This window comes from Phyllosticta citribraziliensis (genome assembly GCF_038025025.1).
Source record: "Phyllosticta citribraziliensis strain CPC 17464 chromosome Unknown J3D65scaffold_3, whole genome shotgun sequence".
NCBI classification, from domain to species: domain Eukaryota; kingdom Fungi; phylum Ascomycota; class Dothideomycetes; order Botryosphaeriales; family Phyllostictaceae; genus Phyllosticta; species Phyllosticta citribraziliensis.
This window is the reverse complement of record NW_027117340.1, coordinates 91,193-113,314: the sequence shown is the minus strand read 5'-3', so window position 1 is coordinate 113,314 and position 22,122 is coordinate 91,193. Positions and strand designations below refer to the sequence as shown.

Here is a 22,122-nt window from a genome sequence, read left to right as displayed (position 1 = left end):
CCAGCACGAAGCAACCACGCCATGCTTCACCATCAACACGTACCGCAGAAACCTTAGTAGTCTCCCTCCTTTCCTCGATCTCCAAAAAGCAGAAAGTAAAACAGAGAAAACAATAAACTCGCAGTGAACCTCCAGCATTCTTTGAACCGCCGTGACTTAGGGCTATCCTGCGATACCACTGCTAAATCTTTGGCTTAGAAGTCAGAATCCAGGGACGAGTTGAGGGCTTTTGTACTTCTGCCGCCGCCGCTGTCGGGCAGTTGCCTGGAGTTAGGGGACAGCTGTGGCGTGCTCGTGTCGCATGTGGTCCACGCGGTAGAAGTGATGCTGGCGGCATGTGATGGAGTGGAGGGAGTATATTAATTTCGCTTTCCTCTCGACGAGTTGAGTTCATTCGCAGACAAGCTCCTTTGCCGTACTTGCAAGGCAAAAGGGGAAGACGAACCATATGACTGTCGCGTTCGTGGTCGCCGTGGAGCTCCATCAATTGTCCGGTCAGTTGGACTGCCTTCGTGGCGTCAATTGCCCGTGTAGGCTGCATGTTGTGAAGCAGCATCATCGAAGAATGCTTCCTCTCATCCTCAGGAGTCGTTGCTCACGCTCCGGTCCTGCGGGTCCTACCTGGCTTTTCTGTTGATGAGTCCGACTGGAGGCAGTGTTCAGGGGTAGCGTGTGACAGCCGCAAGGTTCAAGTCAAGAATCCAGAGCAAGTCACGAAATGACTCTGCACATCAACAATTGAAGGACAAATCAATGCAAGAGACAAATTTGCTGATTCAGGGTATCACCGATTACGCTGTTCTTCCCAGCTGCCAAACACACAAACCCCATCTCATCTTACAGACTGCAATGCTTCGACGACGCTCGTAAGCATCTTCTCCTTCTACGTCGACCCCGAGTTGTCTGCACACGAAAATGCCGAGCCTGATAGTGGTCAGTGACTAGTCAAGGTGTTCAAGGGGAGTCAACCTACCAATCTCGCCGTTGTTGTACTCGTCGATGATCTGCTGTATCGTGCCATACGCACCGCCGACGAGGAAAAACAGGCCCAGCACGATCAAGAACCAGTGGAACCAGTACGCGACCTGCTGTCCCGCGTTGCCCTTGCGCCAGCTGCCGTAGTCAAAGAGCCACAGCCAGCCCGGCAGCGCGATGGCGAGCGGGGCAAAGCAGATGGATCCGGCCAGCGCCAGGATGTTGTTGAAGATGGGCACGCCCTGCGAAATGACGAACGAGATGGCGCCGAGGACCACGTTACAGCCGAGCCACGTGGTCCAGTGGATGGCGGTGCCGTGCTGCAGGTGCCGGCTGTTGCGCAGGATGCGGACGAAGACGTACTTTGCGGCGACGTGCAGGTACAGGCAGGCCGACACGATGAGGCCGATCATTCCTATGCCGTAGGACACTTTCTTTATCGTTTGCCCGGCCGACCCCAGCGACGGCGACGCCACCCACTGCCCGCACCACCGGTACACGACCAGCGAGAAGCTGAGGTACGCCGCCGTCACGAACCCCATGCACGTGAACAGCGCCTTCTTGTAGTCCCGCGGATTGTGCATCTCCGAAATGACGGGCAGGAATGCCGACGTGCCGGCTGACGACACAAAGATGTTGACAGACGCCGTGATGCCCGCCACAAACGTCGGGTGCGCAATCGCCATGTAGCCCAGCTCGTACGGCCCAGTCTGCGGCGCCGCCGCCGGCCGGTCCCGCGTCGTCACGGCTACCACGATAATGAGCACTGCCACGAAGATGCTGATGAAGCCCGCCCAGGTGAGCCACGAAATTTGCTCGAACTTGCGGACTGATGCCGCGACAATGACGACGGCTGTCGCGACGAATGCGAACCAGACGGTACAGGCACCGTGTTCGGAGAGCGCGTTGATGCCCGTCGCGACGCCAATGATTCCGGAGCTGGTGCAGAGAATGTATCTGGTCTTGTTAGCCCTGGCAACATCGGATCAGGACGGCATCTTACGCAATGATGAACATGACGCCGGTGAGCTCGCGCAGAGCCACGCCGCCGACGTGCTCGGCCATGTCTGCGATGGAATGGCAGTGGGCGTGGTTATTGCGGAAATTCCCCTGAATGACGGCCGTATACGTATTCAAGGCGCCGAAGGCGAGCACACACAGCGCGCCCCCTACAGCTCCGAGATCGTGCATGGCCAGCGGTATGCTCAAGACACCGGTGGCGAATATGATCTTGAGGAAGATGACAGTTGCTTTGACCTGCAATCCGTCAGTGATTGCCCTTTCTCCAGGGGGGCAAACTCACCCATCCCACGGTGCGGAAATCGACGCCATCCGCCGTCTTCTTGAACACCTCAAAGTCCTCCGCGTCCTGCGGCTTGTCGCCATCGTACACATAAACCTTTGTATCCTCTACGCTGCCGTTAGCGCGGGACGGGGCGTTGGAAATGTCCAAGCTGCGCTTCTTTTCTTCTTCCATGACGACGGCGCGCAGAAGCGAGAACAGCAAACGATGCAGAGAAAGGACGACAGTCAGGCAGACAGGAAGGAAAAGAGAGGTCAAGAGAACATACCATATTTTATGACGCTGCCGGGCTCAGCCAGCGCGTTATCAAGACAAGAGATAGTCATGGCGTGGAAGGCCAAGTGCGGTGCCGGGAACGATAAGGCCGTCGTCTCCCCACTCTTAGCATGCCTCGTTCAGTTGATCTCTCGATGGGAGAGCGCACATCGAGCTCCAACAAAAAGCAGCCAATGCTACAGCACGACAGCTTGTATGGGCTCGTCGCGTTTTTTTATTGCGCCATGTGAGCCGCTGCCGCGGGCACTTTCCGAATGTGCCGCCGCCCGGAGAGAGTGTGCGCCCCCAGACTCTAACTAGCTTTCGCGCCCCCCGGCGACAGTTTGGCTCGTTGCTGTTCCCTGTCGCGCACATGCCATCCGTCCGCGATCTGCTGCAGTGCGGTGCGGTGGTTGGGTTGGAGCGGGCGGGCGGGGCGCGTTGAAGCCGTGATTGATGGCGATGTCGATAGCCAACATGATCCGCTTTAGCAAATGTCGATAAGACCAAGTCGACTCCAAGCAACATCTGGCCCCACACATCAGCATCAGCAAGTCCCTCTGTATCCTGATTTTCTCCGCTGCAGAGGTGCCTGTGACAGCTTACTCACCTCCCCATAAGCACACACGCCTGATTTAAAGTTGCGCACCCCCGTCGCCTGCGAAGCTTCATCGCTTCTTCGCCACGAGGGCCCACGCGCAGCGCCGTCCAGCTCATCCCTGCCCGCTCCCCAGAACGAGGGCGTGGAGTGTAGGGCTGAGCCAGGCATGCAGGCAGATAGGCATGCAGACAGGCAAGTCTCGCCCACAGCAAACAAACTCTATGCATGCGGGAAAGCAAGCAAGCAAGCAAGCACCACGTGGAGACGGCGTGCCCGTGCTCCCCACCACCTACCCACCACCCCCATACACCTCAAAGTACAAGCAGACTGACCGCCTGGCGGGGGTCGTGGCTGTGCAATCCTTATTCACAGCGACAGCCGCTTATTCTCTCTCGCTCCGTCTCTCGACTCGCGGACGCATACACAAGTAAACTTCGTGCGGCGACAGTAATCAACAGCTAGTCCTGTCGCCGATTGAGATGATGTAGCGGTGTGGTGTGCCTGACTACGGCGTCGAAGCTACCCGTGGGTCGGAATACGAAAAAATGTGCGTAAGAGTATGCGAGAGTCGTCGCGCTCGCTCGTCTCGCGTACCGTTGTTTCAGCAAACCTGCCCACTCGTTTGCGTGAGTCGCAGCCAGGCGAATGCAACATACCTTTGCGAGGCACGTCGTCCTCGACGCGAAGTTGCGGCGGAAACGTGTTTCCCGCGCCAGCCCCGACGATGCAGGATGGACGAGAGCAGAGTTGCGATCGGCGGAGGGTAAAAGGAAGGACGAGTAGGCGGCGTCCGGATGCTCGTTCTAGAAGAAATAGTGACATGCTTTACCCCAAGGGCGTTGAGCGGGTAGGTATTACTAAAGACCGCGTCCTATAGGCCGCCGCGCTGTGTACAAGATTGCTGTAAAGGTTCAAGGTTGCTATTGCGCTCGTATATGTACGATCCTTACCTATCCGTCTGTATACTGACATGTACTTACAATGGAATAGGGCGTGCAGGTAAGAGTTTACGCCGGCACTCGCCCCGTCCACACGTCGCCAGCCCAAAAGTCGCACTCCTTCTTCGGCGCCAGATCATCCAGCTCCACCGTCTCGTCTTCGTACCCCAGGTCAAGCACCTGCAGGCCGTCGTCCTTGACCTCGGTGGGCGGCACTTCCTTCATGCCCTTATGCCGCCAGCGGTTTGGATCCGCATCGCGCGCGAAGCTCGCAATGAGGCTTTGGACCTTGCTCGCGATGCCGCGATGCAGCGGGTTGTCAAAGTTGATGTCAATATCAATTGAGAGCGCAGGCTTCTCGTCCAGGTGCAGCACGGCGTTGAAGTCGAGCTTTTTGTGTACCGAGATACCCGGCCGCAGCCAGTTGAAGAACGTGTCCAGCCCGTGCACAGCGGGCAGGGCGGAGAGACGGTAGACGTGCACTGAGCCGCCGTTTTGCGTGTACGCCGCTGCCATGGCGCGCACGTTGCAGTTGACGGCGTAGTGCGCGACGAAGTGCGCGGTGCGGCGGAAGGCGGATTGCCCGGGCTTGTCTGGGTAAAGCGCATTGAGCTGGTCCTTGCCGGATGCCGTGATATTGGGAAAGTTCGAGGCGACGAGATTGTCAAAGTCCTTGTCCGATTTGACGCTCGACGCAAATGTGAGGCCTTCGTTTTTGTGGTGCGACATTAGCAGCGGGATGCCGCGCGCAAAGTTGCCCTTGCGCAGCTCGTTGAGTGGAAGGTCGCGGATGAAGGTATTGTCGATGGCTGGGCCGAATCCAAACTGGCCGACCGGCGCGTTTAGGACAGTGTCCTGGTTGGCTTTTTGGAGAGCATCCACAGGGACTTTGCGGAGGCACTCGATGCCTTTTCCTCGGCACTGAACCTTGTCTGCAAAGTTTTGGAATGAAGTTTCCATGGTGGTCTGGTCGTAGATGGGTAAGAAGGCCGGACTGTGCAGTACGGCTCGCTGGAAAAGGGGGTTGAGTTTGCCGCCTTCGGCGATGACGTGGTGCATGATGGAGCTTCCTCCTGACGAGAGTCCCCAAAGAGTGACCCTGTTCTTGTCACCGCCGACCAGATAAATGTAATCTTGAATCCACTGCAAAACTGCTCGCTGATCGTGCAAGCCCAAATTGGAGGTGGCTTCTTTTTCAACGGTTGGTCCGGCCAAGAAGCCAAAAGCCCCAAGCTAGAAGGTCAGTATCAACTCTTGCTGAAAAATCATCACTTACTCGGTGGTTGCCAGCGACGTATATCAAATTGTTGTCTGAATTTTCGAGCCACAACCCGGTGTCATATCTTTTGGAGTTAGTGGCATCTCAGACTCAATAATCAGACTTACAAGAACCAATCCTTGGATCCGAAGACTAAAGCACGTGAGTATGGGAAGTAAGAGGGGACGGGTCAACGTACCATAACCGCCCGCGTAGATGAAATCCAAGACAGGCAAGTCTTTGACCTCTCCCCTGGCAGCCTTTCCCGGCACCCAGACGTCGAGAAAGAGACAATCTTCTGAAGCTGGCTGGTTGTTTTCAAAGTACCACGAGAGAACTACTCAAGTCAGCATCAACATCCCTCAATCACCGGATAGGTACAAAGTACAGTTGCTAGTCTGCGCCTGATGGCACTGTGACCCCACGCTTCCATCTTGCAACGTCGATTCCTTGGGTGGCGGCTGCGGTTTCTGCCATCGCAAGGATTCGGTCGGCGCAGCGGCAAACCTGACATTGGCAAAACGGTAGTACTGGAAGTGTGTGAGCAACAGTAGCATTCAACGAAACGCACAAACGCACATCTTTGTCCTTGTTGTACGACTTGGCGCGGTAAGAGGCGTATGGTAGGTTGAGGATGGGCAAGGCGTCTGCCTCTCGGGGGAAAGATATGCCCGGCGGAGGCGTTGCGGCTAGTACTGCTGTGGCGGATAAGAGGTGCACAAGAGACAAGAACGCAAAGAGAGGCATAGTGGACGTCTTTGATGCAAAAAAGCAAAAAGGAGCGACTTTAACGGTAGATGATGTCGGCGTCTAGCGACCATTTTCACTCGCCAGCAATGGCAGTGTATGTGTCCATTTCACAGCCACATGTTCAACATTGGTGGCTGTGGCCAATCGACAACGGTTGTTTTAGTTTGTCGATGTGGACAAGGTTTGTCCCGGCTGTGGTTTACGAGATTGACTGCAGTGTGTTGGACCTGTTGTGAGCAACAACAGAAGACATGATGGAGCGGCTCGCTGTGGAGCTGTGGCGCCACCGGTATGAGGAGCCATGATGTGCAAAAGTCAAAGAGGAAATTGTCTTAGCACGCTCTGCCATACAGATGTGGTGACGAGAGGGTGCTAAATTTGGACGGTGATTTTGCTTCCATCCCTGACCATGTTGGCTCAGGTACTCCCGCAGTAAGTCGTGGGAGCTTTGACGGCCAATTTGCCATGAGCCTTGTTTTTGGGATTTTGCCAGAGACGACGGTGATTTGCAGCCTCGTCAGGGACCAAGGAAATTTGTGTCTCTGGACGGGAGCTGTCCCTTCACGTGACTTGCACGAATCCGCCTCACTGTTGATGGTAGGTTCGTTTTGTTTTCGCTACGCAGACGTCACGGCGGTGTGTCGTTTGATGGCGAAGCCCTAACGCTGGAAAGCAGCATGGTGTTTCAAGGCCTTGCAGTGGTCCAACAGGCCAGTCCTGGTTCCGTGGGTTGAGGAATGGTTCCTTGAAGCGCCCGATGGTTCCCAGCTCTTTCTATACCAACAGAGAAGGTGACGACGGGCATTGGTGGAAGAACGGCGAAAACACCCAGCGTCGTGCGAAGAATGCAGAGGCCGAGAAGAGGTCATGTCAGTCGCGAGATGGATGGATCTCGGGTGATGAGCGAGCAACAACAAAAAGGAAGCAGCGTCCAGGTCGAGGTTTGCAGTGCGGTTGTTGTCCAGGGCAGGCGGGGCCAACAAGCGGAGCAGGCGCGCTGTGCGAATGGCATGATGTCCTCCCACTCTTCGCCCTGCAGTGCGACGCGCACGGCTTATTCGACCAGCTGGGCGACGACGGCGCTCCGCCACCCTGGCCGCTTCAATAAAGCGACCTTTTCTATTCCCAGGGACTTGGGCCATGGCTCGCTGTGCGATGGCCGCAGGCAGACGGCCTCCGCTTCTTAACGGTCGAGGCGGGCCGCACCATGACATTGCCATCCATGGCGACCTCCAACGTCGACGACGGCGCGAGCGACACGACGAGCATCGCGTCGAGCGCTTGCAACTACAGGTTTGAGAATGGCCGTCGCTACCACGCCTACAAGGACGGCTCGTACTGGGGACCCAACGACGAAAAGGCCCAGGAGCACCTCGACCTTGCGCACCACTTGTGGTTGAAGACGCTGGACGACAAACTGCACCTCGCGCCCCTTCCGAGGAGAGCATCCAGAGTGCTGGACATTGGATGCGGGACGGGACTGTGGGCAATGTATGTCTCCATCAATTTCTCATGCACTGCATTTTGCTCACCATCCAGTGAATTCGCCGAGCGCAATCCAACCGCACAAGTCATTGGCACCGACCTGTCGCCCACTCAGCCGACATGCGTGCCCACCAACTGCCGCTTCGAGCTCGACGACGCCAGCGACGAGTGGACCTACGCGCCCAACAGCTTCGACTTCATCCACATCCGCAGCCTGTTTGGGTGCATCGCTTCATGGCCAACGCTCTATGCGCGCGCTCTGCGCTGTCTCAAGCCCGGTGGTTACATTGAGCACGTCGAAATGTCCCACGAATTCAAGTCTCCCGACGACAGCATCCCCGCCGGCAGCGCCATGGCGAGCATGGCGTCTCTGAGCGCGCGGGCCTGCGCCGTCACTGGCAAGCCCGGCGACGTCATCTACCGCATGAAGGACTGGATGGGCGAGGCCGGCTTCAAGGACGTCAAGCAGGTCGAGTACGTGTGGCCCAACGGGCAGTGGCCGGCGGATCCGAAGTTGAAAGAGATTGGACGGTGGAGCAGGCTGCATTTGCTGCACGGGTCGGAGGACTGGACGTTGGCGCTGGCGACGAGGGCGCTCGGGTGGGAGGTTGCAAAGGCGAGGGCCTTTATCGACCAGCTGAGGGAGAATATAAAGGATCCCAAGATCCACGCATATCACGACATGTTCGTGACGTTTGCCAGACGGCCAACGGATTAGACAGAGAATGCATGTCAACATCAACCGCGCCTCTCACGTGTCGACCTGACGGGCATGGATGAGCAAAGCCGGCCGAGAATTGCGTCATGTCGCAACGCGGGACACCGTCGACAATCACGACACAACAACCTACCAGCACTCGCTTTTGACTTTGGCTCAAGCTCCGCAGAGGGGCACATCTCTCCACTTCTCGATAACGGCACGCTGCCGATCGAATGGCGGAAGTCGAGGCATGGCGTCGTTGTTGGCTTTGCAGCACCATAACCCGCTCAGATTGCGAGCTGCTCGCTAGCCATGCAGGGTCCGCGACGAGGTAAATAGACGTCTGCCGCTGTTCAATGCCTCTCCAATCTTGCTCCCACCACAATGGCTTCAAACGGACACTCCAATGGCTCGGCCAATGGCCACTTTCCTGCTTCTGACCCCGCCGTCTACGAAAAGTATCGCGAGCTGTGGGCCAAGCTGCCTGACACGGACGACGAGTGGCTTGCTCGTGCCTCTGAAGTCAAGGAGGTGCTGAAGCAAGACGCTGCTCAGCGCGAACAGGAGGGGAGGTCGCCTCGTGCAGAGGTCGCTCTGCTCAAACACTCGGGCCTGCTCAAAGTGCTCGGTCCAAAGCGCTACGGTGGAGGCGGAAAACCGTGGCACGTTGGCTACAGGCTCATCCGAGAGGTTGCTCAAGGAGATGGGTAAGTCTTCCCCCTTCCAAGGCTTGGTAAGAAGAGTTGTGGCATACAAAATCCTGAGGGATTTGCGAATCAGGGTTCCAATGCCCCCTGTCATTTCTCTCTCAGGCTCCTGGATGCTCCCGAGCACGTACTCTGGTCCAGAGTGACATGAATGCTCCTGTCAGATGCCTGTTGAGGCGTATGGTGTTCCCAGACTGCCCCTGATGCCACAACTTTCGCGACCAAGCCTTGATCAAACAACGTCTGCTTACCGTCACAGGAACGTCGGGATGATTTATGGCTACTCGCTTTACTGGTCGGCCACGGTCAATGTCGTCGGGACTCCAGAGCAAGCGGAAGCCTTGCACGAATTCATCATTTCCAACAATCTCTTCCTAGGCGGCGCCGTCAACCCGCGAGACAGCGACTTGACCGTCAAATCCGACGGCGACACCCTGATCTGGAATGGATTCAAGAACTTCAACACTGGCGGTGTCGTGTCGGACCTGACGGTCCTCGAGGGCGTGCTCGAGGGCACCAAAGACCACATCTTCACCGTCGTCGCAACCAACCAGCCAGGCATCCAGTTTGCGCACAACTGGGACAACATTGGCATGCGTCTCACCGAGTCTGGCAGCGTCAAGATTGAAAACGTCGTCAGCCCGTGGACCGACGCGCTGGGCTGGAACCCCCAGACCAAGCGGCCGATCCCTGAAGTGTCGGACATTCCATACGTGTCCCTGTTGCTTCCCTCGTTAGTCTCTCCCATGTTGCTCTCTTGCACGCGTCGAAAATCAGCCCCATTCTAGATGAGCAGAACGGTGCTAAGACTGCCTCCGCCACAGAATCCAGCTCGTATTTTCCAACTTTTACATTGGCATTGCGCAGGGCGCTCTGTCGACCGCAGCGGCGTACACGCGCCAGCACACGCGTCCGTGGCCGTTCAGTTCCGACCCAAAGGAGTCGGCCTTGGACGAGTTTTATATCCTCGAGCGCTACGGCAACTTCCACGCGCACCTGGCAGCGGCCGCCGCTCTCGCCGACCGCGCCAATGCCGCCGCCACGCAGCTGTACGAGCAGTACAACTATACCAAGAACAATCGTGGGGAGCTGACGCCGCGGGAGCGTGGCGAGTTTGCCGAGACGGTGGCAGCCGTGAAGGTCGTTTCCACTGATACGGGCCTCAGAGTGACGAGCGGCATCTTCGAGGTGACGGGAAGCAAGGCGACGAGCCGCAAGGTGGGCTTGGATCGGTTCTGGAGAGACTTGAGGACGCACACGGTGCACGATCCGGTCGCGCACAAGAACCGCGAGCTGGGGAGGTTTGCGCTGTTGGGCGAGGTGCCGGTGCCGACGTGGTATACCTAATTTGAGTGATTGGAATGAAGCGGCTTGATTTTGAATGTAGTGGGCATAGTTGAGAAATTGAGTCTGATAGTAAGGTGATGCAGAGTGGACCAAAATAGCACACGACAGAGTTCAAGGCAGCCCTATGAGCGGACGACGGGAGACGGGAGTGGCTCTGCTTGGCGGCCGTGAAACTGCCTGCGAGCACAACACCTCCTCGCAAGCTCACCACGCATTTCCAGCCCCGCCACGCACCGTTCAGTTGTAATTGCTTCTTCTGCTTCAATCAATCATCAGTACTCGTACTCCGCACCAACTGCTCTGCAAGTCAGCGATCACCGCACACTCACACCATGGCGTCCTCGGCCACAGAACCAGATTTAGACATCTCCACTGGCAACCTCTCCACCAAGCCCAGGCCGGACCACCACCACCACCCTCCTCCACTCGACGAATCCGAAAACCTCATTGACTTTGGAGACGACGACGACGACGAATACGACCGAGACCACCTTGCACACGCCTCGACATCTCCCGCCGAATTGACCCCGGCCAGCTCAACCTCCGCCCTGCCCCTCCCCTTCCACCCTCCCGACGTCTTCTCCGCCGCCTCGTTCTTCATGTACCCCGTCTCCAAGACCGTGACAGGCCTCCTCCGGCGCATCAGCACCGACCCAACCGCGCCCCGCGGCCACAACACCAACGGCGGCCTCCAGCCCAACACCTCGACCATCCCCGGCCTCTACACCCCGCCACGCCGCAACATCTCGCCCTTTCAGCCACCGCCCTTGACCCCGCTCTCGCTGTCTGGCTGGAGTGACACGACACGCGAACGCAGCCGCCTGCTCTCGCGCCAGCTCGCCGAGGAAATCCGGCTGCTCATCCCACCACGGCTCCAGCTCGTCGAAGACTGGCGGCTAGTATACTCGCTCGAACAAGACGGCGTCAGCCTATCAACGCTATACCAATCCGTGTCCGAGCTGCGGGGCAAACGGGGCGGCTACGTGCTGGTGGTGCGCGACGGCGGCGGCGGCGTCTTCGGCGCGTACCTGTCAGACCCGCCGCACCCATCACCACACTTCTACGGGACGGGCGAGTGCTTCCTCTGGCGCGCGCACGTCTTGCCCTCGCTGCCGACCCTGGCCAGCCTGCCCCCGCCGCCCAGCGCCGACACGACAAACGCGGTCCGCATGACGAGCGTCGTCCAGCCCAAACAACACCTCAACGGCAGCGGGCCGGGCAGTCTGGACGGCAGCGGCACCAGCACCCCCGAGCGCATACGCTTCAAGGCGTTTCCGTACAGCGGCGTCAACGACTACATGATTTTCTGCGAGCAGGGCTTTTTGAGCATAGGAGGAGGGTAAGCAGCAGTCCCCTATGACGTAACAGGGATTGAAAGTGCTGACTCGACGCGTGTAGTGACGGCCACTACGGCCTCTGGCTCGACGACAACCTCGAAAACGGCGTCTCCGACTCTTGTCCGACGTTTGGCAACGAGCCGCTCAGCGACGAGGGCAGCAAGTTCGACGTCCTGGGCGTCGAGCTGTGGTACATTGGCATCTAATAATCGACATCTCACAACCCCCACAATTATCTTCTCTTCTTCTTCTTTTCTAACCATCTCATTCGGAGATTTTCCTCCTTCCTCTTTTGTTCGTTTAGCCAGCGATAGTCATGACGGAAGCGTCCTACCGTACCCTCCTATCACACATATCTGAACGGCGCAAGCGCAGTTGGCACAGCATATCTAGGCGTTTAGTCTGTTTGATCATTCGAAGGGCACACGCACGCCGCAAAAAGGCAACAAGCAAGGACAAACTGGCAGCGGGCGCAACACAGACGGGCAGGGCAGACAGCCGTACGTGATTTTCTCCATCTCCCACTTCTTTTGGTTCTGTTGTCATACCCCTTCTTCCATGTCCCTTTCTCCGTCCGACTTTTCCATTCAACTTTTTCTTTTCCTTCTTATTTCCCCCCCTTTTTTTTTGCAACCTTTTCGTCCCCTTCTCCTTCTTCTGTGGTGGCGCTTTTGAGGCACGCATGCAAGTCGTGCACGCCGTGGCGCTCGGGGTGGGCATGGCATTAGGACTGGCGTTTTGATCTTTTTGTAGGGGTCCGGGTCGCGAGGGACAAACAGGTCAGGTTTGCACTTTTCCTCGTCTTATCCAGTTGCGTTTACTTTGCTTGCCGTCGAGCTTACGGCCTCGACGCCTGGCTATCTATGTATGGTAGCTAAGATGACATATCTATCTTACTTATGATGGCAACAGAAGCTCTTCGCACTTGTCCGCTTAGCGCTTTGTCTACTGTGACAGGGTAACATCTCGTTGGATAGCCAATGCTGCTTTGTCATTGTGACTGCGTCGTTGATGGTTTCGGTAATGTCTGTTGCGAAAGGTCTGACCGACCGGCTGGCTGGCTGGATGACGGATATGATTGGAAAGGTTCAGCCCTGCCGACCTATGCTGCTTCGACATGTTTCGCAGGCTCAGACGCAGCGAGATCGCCCTCCTCGCCCCCCTTCGCTTCCTCACCAGCATCGCCCGTCTCCTGCAGCGCGGGCCCGTCCTTCTCCTTCGCCTCCTCACCAGCATCGGGCTCTGCCTCCGCGTCGTCCTCCTCGCCGGTACTCCGCAACTGGCCGCCCTTGCGCTTAGGAATGACCTGCATGAACGCCTCGCCCCAGTCGCCGCACTCGAGCCAGCGCAGCATGATCTCGTTGACGTGGTTGGTGGCGAGCACGGCGCGACTGTTCATCTGCAGAAACTCGCCAATGGGCAGCTTGGCCGTCTTGATGCCGCGCTCCGTCGCACGCTTGTGGCAGAGACCCTTGTAGCGGTTCTTGTCGACGAGCCCGCCGATGATGTATGTGTGGTGCGGTTTGAGCGTGTGGAGGGTTTCGGTGCCTTCAGAGGAGAGGTAGATGGTTTCGCCTTGGGGTGCGAGGGCGTCGTGGTCTGCTTGTGGTGCGTCCTCATCTGCTGCTGGCTTCTCGCCGCCGTCCTCGGTCGTCCCCTTCAGCGCGCCCTCCACCTTTCCGCCCGTTTTTGGATCTGCCATCCATTGTTTTGCTTGCTCCCCCACTTCCACATAGTCTTCCTCGCACACGCGGAACCCCTTCCATGCCTTGTAGTGTCCGCCCAAGACGCCGTCGAACCGCTCCTTTAGCTTCCCGCCAAAACTCGACACGGCCAGGTGTGCGCGGTACCGCGCGCTGCGATTGTCCGAGTAAGCGCGCGTTATCTGCTGCCCCAGCGACTTGAGCTCCTTGTCCATCATGAGGTCGTCAAAGCTGCAGTCAAAGACAATGGTCACGGGGACCTGCGTAGCGCGCTGGTTGCGCGCCTTCTCCAGCGCCTGCCGCTCCTTCTTGTGAGGATGCAGCCGCGGCGGCGCCGAGCCTTCTGCATCGTCTGCCTCGCCATTGGCGCGCGCTGCTGCGTATTCGTCGCGCTTCCGCTGCTTGCGCGCCTTGGCCTTTTCGCGCCGCACCACTTTGCGCTGTTCGCGCCCTGCTTCCCACTCTTGTTGCCGCCGGAGCTTCTTCCATGCTGATTTGGTCATGCCCGGCGGTGGGCCCGGCTTGGAGGGGTCCGCGGTGGTGCCGTCGTTGGCTTCGTCCGCGTCGACGTCCATCTCGGGTTGAGCTTCGCTGCTGGGTTGAGGCTGCTCAGAGGGAGCGAATGAAGCCTCGCCTTCCGGAGAGTCATGCTCCCTCTTTTGAATCTTGCTGGGTCTCTCGTCGTCGGCCATCGTTGGTGGATGTTGGTGGAGGAAAGTCCAAGGTGGAGCTCCTTCGAAAAAAGATGAAGCCCGCCGGCTGAACCGCGGTCCTCCGCACCCCGGTCTCCAGGAACCCCCATCCACCGACCTGTCACAGCGCTCGCAATCAGCCCACGGACATCCCCACGTCCATCTTCTCTCCACATCATCCACCGCAGCTCTCCCCAGGCGACGAAGCCGCTCGTTCATCCACCTCAATCTCCCCCTCCTACCGGCACAATGCCTCAGGACTTGCCTCCCAAGGGCGGCTACGAGCAGGTCCAATACAAGCGCAACATACCCGCCCGCCCGTTTGCTACTCGCTGGTACCTGCTCGCCGTCGGCGTCGCCATGGGCTACGGATGGTATCAGATGGGTCGCGGAATCCGGGAGAAAAAGTAAGGTTCTATGGCTTGACTGTGGAGAGGTTTGGACAAGCAATGAGACTCGACGGCATGGTGACTTGTGTCTGTGTTATTGCTGATGCTCTCGTACAGTGAGCTTGCCCGCGAGAAGATGTGGGCCCGCATCCACCTGATGCCGGTGCTGCAGGCCGAGGCCGACCGCGACATGGTGAGGCGGTACTACGCGGAGAAGGCGCGCGAGAAGGAGCTGTTGGGCAAGGAAATCAAGGTCTACCACACTGACCGGTACGTTTCCCGCCGGGGCATTTCGAACGAGGTGCTAATCCTGTGGCCGCAGCTTCATCCAGCCGACGTTTGCGGCGACCCCGAACACCGTTCATCCTGCCTGGGAGAAATAGACGTGACTTTGGGTGGTGTACGGAGCGGATTTGGGCGCCGAGTGTATGTCGACTTGACACAAGCCTGCGAGGCAAGATCCGCCGTCGCGAGACGAGACGAGTCAACGAGAAATCAAAACAGATCGACCGTCTGGCGTCCACATTGTGCTTTACAATTAGATTTTTGGTTTGCCTCCGAATTGCATGGCTCTACGTTCAATAATTAATCAATGGCCGCGACTGACCGCTACACCTACACAAGCGCCGGGAGCTTCAATATGCAATCGCCCCGACACTCATAGAGACTCGGGACGACGCCTTCTTCACCGCATTTGGGGGTGAGATGACAACTAGCGAATGATCCAATCTGGACACTTGCAAGGCACTCGATCATATCGCATTTGCATCTGTTTAAGGATTCCTATTTCCGCTAGGAATCTCGCTCAGGATGCTCCATCCTCCAAACAGTCCGGGAAGGATCCAACGCCTTATCCACCGCCGACCAAGCTTCTTTGACTACTTCCGTGGGTAGTCATCTAGGTAACGACCTTACTCTGAGCACAAGCGGCTCAGTGCTCGTCTTGTCTTCTGGACTGGGCCATCTTCGCTTCTCTCGCTTCATCAGCGCGTCTCGATGCCCGACTTCTGTCGGAAGGATTGCTATTTACAAGAATTCCGGGATTCCAAATAGACCCACTACGCCACATCCAATCTCGCTCCACTCTTTCAGTTGGAGTTGTGGCCATCTCGAACGCAAAAGTTTTACTTCTTCGGTTCGCTTAGGCATTGGGAGTAGGACTCTGTCGCCGGGTCAGTCCACTGCGCTGATGCGAGCAGAGTGACCACCCACTGTGCCACAATCATGTTAGTTATAATCAAAGTTTGCCACCAATCTCGCACCATTCCGGTCTAGCAGGCTGAGAAAACTCTGGATTCGGGTGATAAAGCTCCTATGGCTCAGTTGGTAGAGCGCGGCACTAGTATTTGATAATCATCAGGCATGCCGAGGTCCTCAGTTCAAATCTGAGTGGGAGCAACCTTTTGCCCCTGAATAGGTCGCTATCCTGAAATAACTCCTTTGTTGCCCCCTCTTCGCTATTCTCTGGATGAGTTTGGAACAGCTCTCTATTTTTACCACAGAACCATCGAGTAGACAGATAGCCAACATTCCAACCCAAGCAGAACAAATTACGCACCACGCAGATCAGCCCGCCGACGTCGCCAGCCCCCAAACAACCGTCCGGCGAAACCGCTCCAATCGGAGTGCAACAAACGCTGGAAACCGCATCGGATACTCGCCCCCCTGGCCGACGCCACCACCACCGTCCCCTGCATGGAAGGATCGTGACATGGAATTTTCCACGCACGCAGCACGCGCGCGTCCATCATCCATCCTTCGATTACTCCTGACCCCTCGGCTTCTCTGCGCTCACCTCGCTTTGCCGCAGACTGGACCCGGGTCCCCTTCAGCCTGGCAGGGGTGTAAGCGGTGGCGTTCTTCCACGCGTCTGTCATGTCGCTTGCATGCATCACTTCGCATTGTTTGGCCTCGTATCGCGGGGATGTTCGTGCTACTGGCATCTGCACTGATTTGGGGATTAGTTGGTGGCTGATTCCTTGCGTGCGTTCTGCGCTTGGTGTGTCTGCTTCTTCATGCGTGCTTCTTTTGCATGGCCGTGGTGATGGCGGTGCGTCGGCGCGGAGGCACAGTGGATGTCCAAGAAACGAGACCTCCAAGCAACGCGGCACTACCACTGACGCCGGAGAGCTGTCGTCCGTCATTACAGCCATGTCCGAGGAGCACTCATCCACCACTACGGCCATGCTTTGGGGACTGTGTTCAATCCTACAGCTATGCCCACAAGGTCGCTTCTCTCCGATGCCTGCGAGCATTTGCTTGTAGCCGCACACGCGGAACTCGGGCAAGCCAAAAGAGCAAAAGGTACAGCAGACGCATGACCCATGGAGATCTCCACAACTGCTCCGGCACCTCCCACCAGCCCTATGCGGATGCGCCCGCTTATACCTCTGCCATATGCACATCCAATTGCGTACCTATCCGTACACGCCCCTCTTTATCTCCGGTCGCCAGCCAACCAGTTCGGATCAGATCAAGATAAGAGGAGATGAGAGGAAATGAGATGAGAAGGAACTGCGGCGGCGCGGCACAGCAGTACGCACGAGAGGGGAAAGGGAGTGTACACGGGGCACTTACTGTACTGCACGGGGAGAAAAAGCAAGAAGAAAGTAAAGCATGTAGGCGAGGCGAGGTGTCGTTTTTGGATCACTATGGGAGAGATGGTGGCGGGGAGCTCTTGGGTGTGAGGGGAGGTGTGAGGGTTAGGCTTGTGAAGTGAGCGGGTACGGTAAGTGGCTTTCAGAACTCTTTGTTGTGAGACTGACTCTTGCTACAGAGTCGACGAGGGAATACCAACCAGAAGTGCTCTGCTTCAAGTGCATCAAACTGCGTCCATGCCGCCCCTAGGTCGTGAAGACTCCTGCCAGCGATGCGCTGGTAGTGCAGAATCAAACCAAACAAATGCTTCATGCACATCGCTGTCTACCTCTAAATCTATGTATATGCCATGCAATGCAATCCCGGGGTATCGTGTCTCATCTCATGCCCATCATCAAAAACAGCAGCGCTTTTAGCCTCCCTCCATATCGCCACGCATCTCATCCACTCCCCGATCGACTGCGACTGCGGCTGCGACTCAACCACGTCGACACGGAGCTGCTGCCCTTGGAGTCGTTTCTGCTAGTCCCCTGGGACGGTTGATCCCGCTCGCTGCCGACGCCGCCCTTCTTTTTGCTCTGCGCCTTGCTCGTGGCTGCCGGCGCCGCCGAAGTCTCGACCCACGTCTCCGACCACCCGCCCATGTCGCCCAGGTACAGCGGTGGCTCCTTGTAGTACGGCGCCTCCTTGAGATCGAGTCCCACGACGGCCTCTTCGTCGCCGCTGGTCACCGCCATGCCGATGCCCTGCTGCGGCGCCGTCGTCGGGCCTGCAGACACACTCGTCGTCGTGGTCGTGGTCGTCGCCGTCGTAGTCATCCCCGACGCCCCCGGGTCAATCTCGTACTCGACGTGTCGCCATATCTCGAGCGGCACGGGGCGGTCGCCGCCGCCATAGCGGTCCGAGTTACGACTACCGCTGCCGCTGCGGCCGCCGTTCTCGCCGCCGTCGTCGATGCCGTAGATGCGTTCCTCCGAGGGACTGGCCGTCGATATGGAGGCCAGGTTGTGCAGCGTCTTGTCCTTGAAGGAGCGCATGGTGCGCGAGAGGCGCGTCGAGGCGTGCGAGCCGCCGGCGCTGGAGCGGACGTGCGGCGGCATGCGCGTGGAGCGCGGGACGTTGGGGTCGGCGATGTCGAGGTTTGGGTCGGGCTTGCGCGCGTGCGGCGTCGAGGCGTGAGACGTGGTCCAGTAGTGAGAGCAGCCAAGGAGGGTCAGACAGCGGCGGAAGAGTCTGTCCCTGTCAGCAGGGTAGGGGCAGGTGAGTGGATTACTTACGGCCAGCAGCATGTCGCGTTTGCGACGTAGATGCACGTACTGCTTTCCCTGACGTACCATATAATGTACACCGGGACCCCTGGCAGTATCCAATTGTAGACCTTGTTGAGCACGGCGGCAATGATGTTGAAGACTCCAAGGCTAAACACTGCGTACAGCATGGCCTTTTTGCCCCTCTTCATGCTAGCCCGCCAAATGAGCGGGATCGGTATGGCCACGAGCAGCAGGTCCGAAGTGACGTTGAAGACTAAGATAGTGATAAGGTAATTTCCGTAGCTACTGCATTGCGGATTCTTGGCTGGAAAAGCCCAGTATTGGCTGAATGGTCGGCACCAGGCGGCGAAGAAGGTGACTTGGATGAAGAGGTAGGAAAAGAGAATGTAGCCTGCGATGATTTTGGTGTAGATGTTTTCACGGAGACCTCGGGTCATGCGGTGGTAGAGGATGAGCAGACTGGCTACAGGAGGTTAGCATTGGCAAAAAAAAAAAAAAAAGGGAACGATGTAGTACCTTTGCTTCCCCATTGCGTATGTAACATGCATTGCTCGACGACAATGGTGAGTTTGGAGCCAAAGATGCGATCTTTGACTTCTCGAGGGTCCGCCAGCAGGCGAGCGACTTCGCTGTCCGGCACGAGGTTGCTCCCGTGCTGAGCGGTAATCTTCAAGAGGACTAACAGGGCGGTGTACCAGGCAAAGGTGACAATCATGACATAGTCATCCGCTTTCTCGAATTAGCGGGCGTGTGTTGGGAGCAGTCGGGAACTTACACATAAACCGCTTGAAACTACCGGTGGTGATGACCCGGGACCACCTGGAACTCGTCAGAAACGTCCATCAAAAGAAGCAAAATCCGTACAGTCTGCCCACAAAGAAGATCAAAGCAACCGCCCATTCAATGCTGCCTTCGACCAGCACCTGGTGCTCCGCATCCCAGCCCATTTTGTCGGTACGGTGCAGAACAGCAAAGCGGCAGCGGCGTGCCGGGGCTTTATGATGGGCCTAGTTCTAGCCTAGCTGTCAATCTGTGGAAGAGATGTGGAGACAAGGATTGGAGCGGAAAAGAGTTACTCGGAAGGGAAGAGAGGCAACGGAGACGGCGCACGAAAGGAGAAAGAGAGAGCACCGCCGTCTAAAAGGCAACGCCAATGGCAGCATCTCCAGGATGGAAGCAGGGGTGCTCAGCAAACGAAGCCCAATAGAACGGACGCTCGGTCGTTGAACATGTGGAGACGTGACTTTGACCAGATTGAGGCGAAGAGCCCTAGCAATGGGGGATCTGTCCATCATGGCTTCGGTTAGGCATGGGGCCAAGAGGTCCGTACGCGCAAGCACTCGACATGTACCGAGTGGTGTTGGGAGCATTCGACATTCGTGGTGGAGAGGACAAGAATTGCAAAGTATATTCCCAAACAGGCGTGGCTAGATCGAATGGTGGCGGACATGGAAGCGTCCAGTCTCCCGATACGGGAGGCCCTGCGTGCGTGATTTGACAGAGGTTGGCGGGCGTCCAGTGATGAAGCGGAGAGATGTGATGGACCCCAGGGCCTTCCCCATGCGAGTTGGTGGGCCTGGTCGTGCGTCCGAAGAGCTGAACATCGTGAGGAGCAGAGGTTGAAGACGGGAAGTCGTGGCCGTTGCGTGGGAAAATCTTTTGACGTCAACTCCTCTCCTCCGCTCACAACTCGGCCCCAAGACCCAGCGCCGCGCCAGGGATCATCGAAGCCTTACGCAGACTCCGGTCAGTGCTTGCCATTGCCCATTGACCCTGACTCGTCAGTCGGTCTTTTTCCCTCGACCCCTACGGCCGGCTCCCCAGGGTCTCGTGTACAACTCCAGCCCTGAAAGCGCCAGCCGGAAGATCCGAGGCGCCCAGCGACCAGCTCCAGCTTGGGACCGAGGGACCCTCAGACGCTGGAATCGTCGCTCTTGAATCTCGACAAACTGTGCCGCACACCAGCTTCGCTATCATTCACCTCGTATCAATCCGAGCTCCGGCCCCAATCCAGTCAATCCGCCTTGACCAGCTCCCACCGCCAAAGCATAAAATTCGTCACCCCGAGAGGATGGAACCTCGTTGCGCAGATCAGCGAGAGCACACATGGGGAACCATGGCGCCACGCGACTGAGATGACTGCTTGACGCAGGTACACCATCAAAAATATATTTTGTCGAAAAACAGCCAATGGCATCAACTCAACGTCGTGTTTGACAGAGTACGCAAATCTACTCGACGAACGTGCACACCGCCCGAGCGTCATGTCCCACGTGGCCAATCTTTTCATCTCTGCCGTCGTGTGGGCGGCTACGTCTTGTGGCAATGTCATGAGTAGGACAAGTGCACGGTGAGACAAGAGACACCATGGTGTTTCTTCGACAAGCTCTCTATTGCAATAGAATCGGTGTCCGGTCGGGCTGCAACTACATGACGATGGCCAGCGCAGCACCGCCGCCGGACCTCGCCAGCTCTACATGTCCGTCGAGAGACAAGCCCAAAATGGGTACCGGCTTCGTATAGCGCGTCCCAAGCGCCTCGGTTCCCCGGATGTCCATCTAACCTTCAGGGCATCCTCATGAATGCTCCCAAGTCGACAAACTCGAGTGCCGCTCGGCACTTTTCCAAAGTCTATATCGAATCTATGATTGCGGTGCGGTCCGTTGCTCTACCACGTGGTGTCCCTGCACTCCCTACCAAACCTTGTGGGTGTTCGACTCGCGGAAGCTTCTATGAAAACATGTGGACGGTCCATCGTCATCCGGCGCTCGAGCTGCCTATGCATCGACGCCATCTCCACGTGGCAGTCAACCACAAGACAGCAGCTCCACAACATATGAGCCGCAGCTGATCTCACATCCTAACCCCAGACGATTCTCCTGATCGTCAGTTCCTTCTGAGCTACTTGCAACTCTCCCTCTTCAATCGATGATTGCACCTGCTTCGTCGAGCTTTCAATTATTCCAAATGCGCTGGCGGTGTCCCGGGTGCACGTGAACGCACTGGACCATTCCAATTTACGGTCAATTTGGGAGATTGGTAAGCCTGACATGGCAAATCTTGGGTCAAGCTCTCTTCAACTCCCAGTCTTGGTACGCGTCTTCATGACTTTGCCGTTAATTTCGCTTCTGTCCTTCTCTGCTTGGTTCTCGTTTTTGTACATGCGCTTAACAGCGAAGAGTCAACACGTCTCAACGTCAGATGAGTGCTGCAAATTATGACGCTTGTTGCGTTCAAGCCGACACATGTTGTTACCCAAATTTCCCACACGAGCAGCGAAGACATGAAAAGGTCCGATGTTTGATTTTAGTCCATCAACACTGACACAACCCGACCATAGAAGCGCTTCAACGGCGTTGCACCGGTACCATTTTCAGGCTGTGCAAGAAGCCAAAGAGGACGGTCTTGTCAGCTGGCTGAACTCATTCTCTCCATCACCACGCTACCGCTCAAATAAGTGCCCGCGCTACTGGCAACTACGGAACTCGGCAGCGGCATGGCGGCGGCATGGCAGCGGCAGCGGTAAAGCGGCACCCTGCATCCGGACTGCGTCTGTCTAGTTGCGCAGCAAACCACCAACAAGAAACGGAGGCAGCCCGTCAACGCCGAGATGACGGGACAGATTGACTGCACGCCCTAGTTGTGACTACCGCCCATGTGGTGTTTCTCAAATCAGAACAAGACTGACGTCTCAAGACTGGTGCGCGACTCGTGCCAACAGCGATACCGCGCTTGAAGAGAGACGGTCCGCGACTGAAAGGGCCACCAAGACAAGCTCTGGGAAGCTTCTGTCGCCAGGAAAGGGTACAATGT

The 22,122-nt window shown here is 57.2% G+C and overlaps 8 protein-coding genes and 1 non-coding gene across 9 annotated transcripts; 5 read left to right on the top strand and 4 right to left on the bottom strand.

Annotated features, from left to right (window-relative positions):
• Positions 1 to 631: 631 nt before the first annotated feature.
• On the bottom strand, positions 632 to 2,507 carry J3D65DRAFT_615491 (transmembrane amino acid transporter protein-domain-containing protein). Its single transcript, XM_066799334.1, has 4 exons — positions 2,279 to 2,507; positions 1,979 to 2,232; positions 974 to 1,932; positions 632 to 924 (listed from the first exon to the last, which is right to left on the bottom strand). The coding sequence occupies exons 1-4, from the start codon at positions 2,450 to 2,452 to the stop codon at positions 884 to 886; spliced, it is 1,428 nt and encodes a 475-aa protein (XP_066657419.1). The 5' UTR covers positions 2,453 to 2,507; the 3' UTR covers positions 632 to 883.
• Positions 2,508 to 4,076: 1,569 nt separating this feature from the next.
• J3D65DRAFT_236909 (Carboxylesterase) lies at positions 4,077 to 6,311 on the bottom strand. The gene is made up of 6 exons (XM_066794717.1): positions 5,910 to 6,311; positions 5,719 to 5,860; positions 5,530 to 5,667; positions 5,459 to 5,483; positions 5,349 to 5,415; positions 4,077 to 5,305 (listed from the first exon to the last, which is right to left on the bottom strand). Exons 1-6 carry the CDS (start codon positions 6,075 to 6,077, stop codon positions 4,142 to 4,144), a joined length of 1,704 nt encoding a protein of 567 aa, XP_066657418.1. The 5' UTR covers positions 6,078 to 6,311; the 3' UTR covers positions 4,077 to 4,141.
• Positions 6,312 to 7,015: 704 nt separating this feature from the next.
• On the top strand, positions 7,016 to 8,569 carry J3D65DRAFT_237310 (S-adenosyl-L-methionine-dependent methyltransferase). Its single transcript, XM_066794719.1, has 2 exons — positions 7,016 to 7,571; positions 7,620 to 8,569. The coding sequence occupies exons 1-2, from the start codon at positions 7,288 to 7,290 to the stop codon at positions 8,281 to 8,283; spliced, it is 948 nt and encodes a 315-aa protein (XP_066657417.1). The 5' UTR covers positions 7,016 to 7,287; the 3' UTR covers positions 8,284 to 8,569.
• On the top strand, positions 8,467 to 10,453 carry J3D65DRAFT_237192 (thermophilic desulfurizing enzyme family protein). The gene is made up of 3 exons (XM_066794718.1): positions 8,467 to 8,972; positions 9,232 to 9,705; positions 9,797 to 10,453. Exons 1-3 carry the CDS (start codon positions 8,650 to 8,652, stop codon positions 10,317 to 10,319), a joined length of 1,320 nt encoding a protein of 439 aa, XP_066657416.1. The 5' UTR covers positions 8,467 to 8,649; the 3' UTR covers positions 10,320 to 10,453.
• Positions 10,454 to 10,918: 465 nt separating this feature from the next.
• J3D65DRAFT_644480 (uncharacterized protein) lies at positions 10,919 to 11,862 on the top strand (the record flags this gene model as incomplete). Its single annotated transcript, XM_066802153.1, has 2 exons — positions 10,919 to 11,658; positions 11,718 to 11,862. The coding sequence occupies 2 exons, from the start codon at positions 10,919 to 10,921 to the stop codon at positions 11,860 to 11,862; spliced, it is 885 nt and encodes a 294-aa protein (XP_066657415.1).
• A 606-nt stretch (positions 11,863 to 12,468) lies between these two features.
• Positions 12,469 to 14,067, bottom strand: J3D65DRAFT_615476 (tRNA m(1)G methyltransferase domain-containing protein). The gene has a single exon (XM_066799333.1). It carries the CDS (start codon positions 14,049 to 14,051, stop codon positions 12,759 to 12,761), a length of 1,293 nt encoding a protein of 430 aa, XP_066657414.1. The 5' UTR covers positions 14,052 to 14,067; the 3' UTR covers positions 12,469 to 12,758.
• Positions 14,068 to 14,300: 233 nt separating this feature from the next.
• J3D65DRAFT_548940 (GRIM-19 protein) lies at positions 14,301 to 14,823 on the top strand (the record flags this gene model as incomplete). Its single annotated transcript, XM_066796928.1, has 3 exons — positions 14,301 to 14,458; positions 14,558 to 14,710; positions 14,763 to 14,823. The coding sequence occupies 3 exons, from the start codon at positions 14,301 to 14,303 to the stop codon at positions 14,821 to 14,823; spliced, it is 372 nt and encodes a 123-aa protein (XP_066657413.1).
• A 925-nt stretch (positions 14,824 to 15,748) lies between these two features.
• On the top strand, positions 15,749 to 15,838 carry J3D65DRAFT_t44. Its single transcript has one exon. It is a non-coding gene; the product is annotated as a tRNA-Thr (tRNA).
• Positions 15,839 to 17,466: 1,628 nt separating this feature from the next.
• On the bottom strand, positions 17,467 to 19,437 carry J3D65DRAFT_236358 (uncharacterized protein). The gene is made up of 5 exons (XM_066794715.1): positions 19,174 to 19,437; positions 19,085 to 19,128; positions 18,826 to 19,038; positions 18,316 to 18,772; positions 17,467 to 18,271 (listed from the first exon to the last, which is right to left on the bottom strand). Exons 1-5 carry the CDS (start codon positions 19,254 to 19,256, stop codon positions 17,479 to 17,481), a joined length of 1,590 nt encoding a protein of 529 aa, XP_066657412.1. The 5' UTR covers positions 19,257 to 19,437; the 3' UTR covers positions 17,467 to 17,478.
• Positions 19,438 to 22,122: the final 2,685 nt, after the last annotated feature.

What these genes read in the sequence shown, in the direction of transcription:
- J3D65DRAFT_615491 (XM_066799334.1), bottom strand. Translation starts at nt 2,452, where the DNA reads ATGGAAGAAGAAAAGAAGCGCAGCTTGGACATTTCCAACGCCCCGTCC. An exon ending in ATTTCCGCACCGTGGGATGG is followed by an intron (nt 2,233 to 2,278) that starts GTGAGTTTGCCC and finishes GACGGATTGCAG; the next exon opens with GTCAAAGCAACTGTCATCTT. An exon ending in GTACAACAACGGCGAGATTG is followed by an intron (nt 925 to 973) that starts GTAGGTTGACTC and finishes GACCACTATCAG; the next exon opens with GCTCGGCATTTTCGTGTGCA.
- J3D65DRAFT_236909 (XM_066794717.1), bottom strand. Translation starts at nt 6,077, where the DNA reads ATGCCTCTCTTTGCGTTCTTGTCTCTTGTGCACCTCTTATCCGCCACA. An exon ending in TCAGGCGCAGACTAGCAACT is followed by an intron (nt 5,668 to 5,718) that starts GTACTTTGTACC and finishes TGACTTGAGTAG; the next exon opens with TTCTCTCGTGGTACTTTGAA. An exon ending in CATCTACGCGGGCGGTTATG is followed by an intron (nt 5,484 to 5,529) that starts GTACGTTGACCC and finishes CACGTGCTTTAG; the next exon opens with TCTTCGGATCCAAGGATTGG.
- J3D65DRAFT_237310 (XM_066794719.1), top strand. Translation starts at nt 7,288, where the DNA reads ATGACATTGCCATCCATGGCGACCTCCAACGTCGACGACGGCGCGAGC. An exon ending in GGGACGGGACTGTGGGCAAT is followed by an intron (nt 7,572 to 7,619) that starts GTATGTCTCCAT and finishes CTCACCATCCAG; the next exon opens with TGAATTCGCCGAGCGCAATC.
- J3D65DRAFT_237192 (XM_066794718.1), top strand. Translation starts at nt 8,650, where the DNA reads ATGGCTTCAAACGGACACTCCAATGGCTCGGCCAATGGCCACTTTCCT. An exon ending in GAGGTTGCTCAAGGAGATGG is followed by an intron (nt 8,973 to 9,231) that starts GTAAGTCTTCCC and finishes TTACCGTCACAG; the next exon opens with GAACGTCGGGATGATTTATG. An exon ending in GTGTCCCTGTTGCTTCCCTC is followed by an intron (nt 9,706 to 9,796) that starts GTTAGTCTCTCC and finishes CCTCCGCCACAG; the next exon opens with AATCCAGCTCGTATTTTCCA.
- J3D65DRAFT_615476 (XM_066799333.1), bottom strand. Translation starts at nt 14,051, where the DNA reads ATGGCCGACGACGAGAGACCCAGCAAGATTCAAAAGAGGGAGCATGAC.
- J3D65DRAFT_236358 (XM_066794715.1), bottom strand. Translation starts at nt 19,256, where the DNA reads ATGGGCTGGGATGCGGAGCACCAGGTGCTGGTCGAAGGCAGCATTGAA. An exon ending in TACGCAATGGGGAAGCAAAG is followed by an intron (nt 18,773 to 18,825) that starts GTACTACATCGT and finishes AACCTCCTGTAG; the next exon opens with CCAGTCTGCTCATCCTCTAC. An exon ending in AACGCGACATGCTGCTGGCC is followed by an intron (nt 18,272 to 18,315) that starts GTAAGTAATCCA and finishes TGACAGGGACAG; the next exon opens with ACTCTTCCGCCGCTGTCTGA.